Source organism: Nansenia antarctica, assembly GCF_963989245.1.
Source record: "Nansenia antarctica genome assembly, chromosome: 15".
Taxonomy (NCBI): domain Eukaryota; kingdom Metazoa; phylum Chordata; class Actinopteri; order Argentiniformes; family Microstomatidae; genus Nansenia; species Nansenia antarctica.
Genome location: NC_137685.1, coordinates 5,581,062 through 5,583,478, shown reverse-complemented (window position 1 = coordinate 5,583,478; position 2,417 = coordinate 5,581,062). Strand labels below are relative to the sequence as shown.

The 2,417-nt window shown below is 41.6% G+C and overlaps 1 protein-coding gene across 1 annotated transcript in view; it reads right to left on the bottom strand.

Annotated features, from left to right (window-relative positions):
• Nucleotides 1-1,870: 1,870 nt before the first annotated feature.
• sulf2a (sulfatase 2a) overlaps nt 1,871-2,417 on the bottom strand; it is a gene marked incomplete at both ends in the record, with an annotated part of 15,705 nt that continues 15,158 nt past the window's right edge. Inside the window, one exon of the mRNA XM_080546183.1 lies at nt 1,871-1,901. Within this exon, the coding sequence (XP_080402309.1) occupies nt 1,871-1,901 (31 nt within the window). The remainder of the gene's footprint in view (nt 1,902-2,417) is intronic.

The window sequence follows — 2,417 nt, the reverse complement described above, 5'->3', positions numbered from 1 at the left end:
ACACCGGCAGCACCATCTCCCAGAGATTATAGAAATTATATATTATATAATTATATATAGCAGGATGAATGTATCAAGAAGACACGAGGGGGGGCGCAGGGTCGAATCCGGCCGGGGACATATCCTGCATGTCATCCCTCCTCTCTCTCTCACCCATCCTTCCTGTCTAAATCTTCACTGTATCTGTCAAATAAAATGAAAAAATATGAGTGGGACTGCCCCACTCAGATTTTTTTTTGTTTTTTTAAAAGAAGACACAAGGGATATTAACACTTTGACTTTATTCACAGTTACTCACTATAAGTACTCAACTCTATGCGAGTCTCACTGCTAAGAAAAACAAGGAAGCAAAAATAAAGGCAACAGTAATATGCATGTCAAAGATGTATTACAATGTTGTGTCGTTTACTCTTGTAGATTTATTACAGGGACCACTTTTCACCGTGAATGTTTTCTAAGTGCTTTTTCCATACAGAGAATGGTTTTACTCCACGTCGGTTTTGACAGAGAAAAGAGCAATTTCAGCGAGAGAACAAAATAGAGGACTATGAAATTCAATCAAGCTATGTTCCTACCAAAAAGGTAACAATAATAACTCAAATCATATCACATAAAACAGGTTTCTGCCTCTTTTTTTCAGTATTATAAAAAATATTGTAAACATTTATATTAATTGCACAACATACATTCTAATACATACTGTACAGCAAGTCTTTATGTCCATATTGTTACCATAGCACCATGTAAAGCAAGCTGAACAAACTAAGCTTATTGGGTACCTACCAAAAGGCAATTCACAATACAGAGGATCAACAATGACATCCACTAAAGAATTGTAAGCATTCTGCTAGTGGGAAAGTCAGACGTGTGGTGTGTACCACCATCGTCTAGCAGTGTGTGGTAGTGGTAAGAATAGTCCTGTTGTGGGTTTGAAGTGAAACAGGGGTTGCCATGGATACGGATGGGGATATCTTTAAACATCCTAACCAACTCCTCCCCCTGTTGTCATCCATCATTCCTCACTCACACTTGGGGAGGGTAAACAAACAATCCTTGCATGACTGACATTCGATCATTGTTAATAATTAGCTATAATACAAAATAATGTAGTAAATGTCCAGGCAAAAAAAGAGATGGCGCGTGGAGGAGTTTCCAGGTGCACACAACGACACGTCGTGTTGACAGGTACTTCTCATGCTGCACGGTAAGGCTTGACTGAGTGTTATTGGCTGACATTATACTCCAATGGGCTGATGACTTGAAAAGGGGTACAAGACAAGACCATAGGATATGATACATGGCAGTTTATAGCAGCGTAGTTGACATTAAATACACTTCACTCAGGAGGGCCATAGAAAGTATGGATTCAGAGTTCGTCCGCTAACTAATTTCTCCTCCTCCAGTTCCATAAACAATATAATGCTGCAAAAGAAGCTGATCGATAACTACAAAGTGAGACAATTGGCTGTAGTGAGTGTAGTTGACACCAAACAACCCAAACTTAAACACAGCGTACTTGTTAAGATCTTCAGGGGGAGTTTGGTGGGTCCTCAGAGCATGGGTAAGATGGGAGATGAGAAGAGAGATAATTCCAGAGAGTGTGTATGAACGTGAGTGTGTGTGAGGGAGAATGAGGGAAGAAGATGGGACGTAGAGCAGTTTTCAGTTTCAGTATTTTGTTTTGCTGGGGGAAGATCCAAGTATCAGTGGTCATATTGGATCAGCGGCCTCCTGCTTAAGCTCCTACAGACACAATGGTATTCACGGTTACATTCCTGTGAAGTCTGTACAAGGTCCTCAGACTCTCCAGACGCTCTTCCTCCTCTGCTAGCAGATCCTGATGTGGTGGGTTTATGGGTTATGTGATGGGTTAACCAACCCATCCTTCCCAGATCTGCCCTCTGTATAGATAACACAGAAGGAAAATAAAGATAAGGATTTTCTCATCAATCAATCACTGTCAAACAGTGACCCCAGTAGCTGTCTTTTCTTAGCAACACTGAGAGAGAGGTATGCTGTGTCTGAAAGGAAAACACAGAAAAAACAAGAAACACAGAACAGTACAGACAGAGACGAAAGAAAACAAGGCAACACCTGCACAAGATTATTGACTTAGGGTGTGTTCTCACTAGAATATTTGCTTCACTTAAACGGAGTTTAGGATAAAATTCGCTTTGCTCTGCGTCGTTTGGAGCGGTGAGAACGCGCATTCGAAGTCGCTCCCGGAGCAAAGAACCAACGGATGCTCCGCTTGAAAAGGGTGGTTCCGCTCCGGTTAGAAACGACGCATCGAGGCTGTCCATAAGAAAACAACAGCGCATGCGTGTTGATCTGGATAAGAGCGGGACGAACGGGCAATTAAAAAATGTTCTGACCAATCAACTACCACGTCTGTTGCTTCGATTGCGTATGTTACT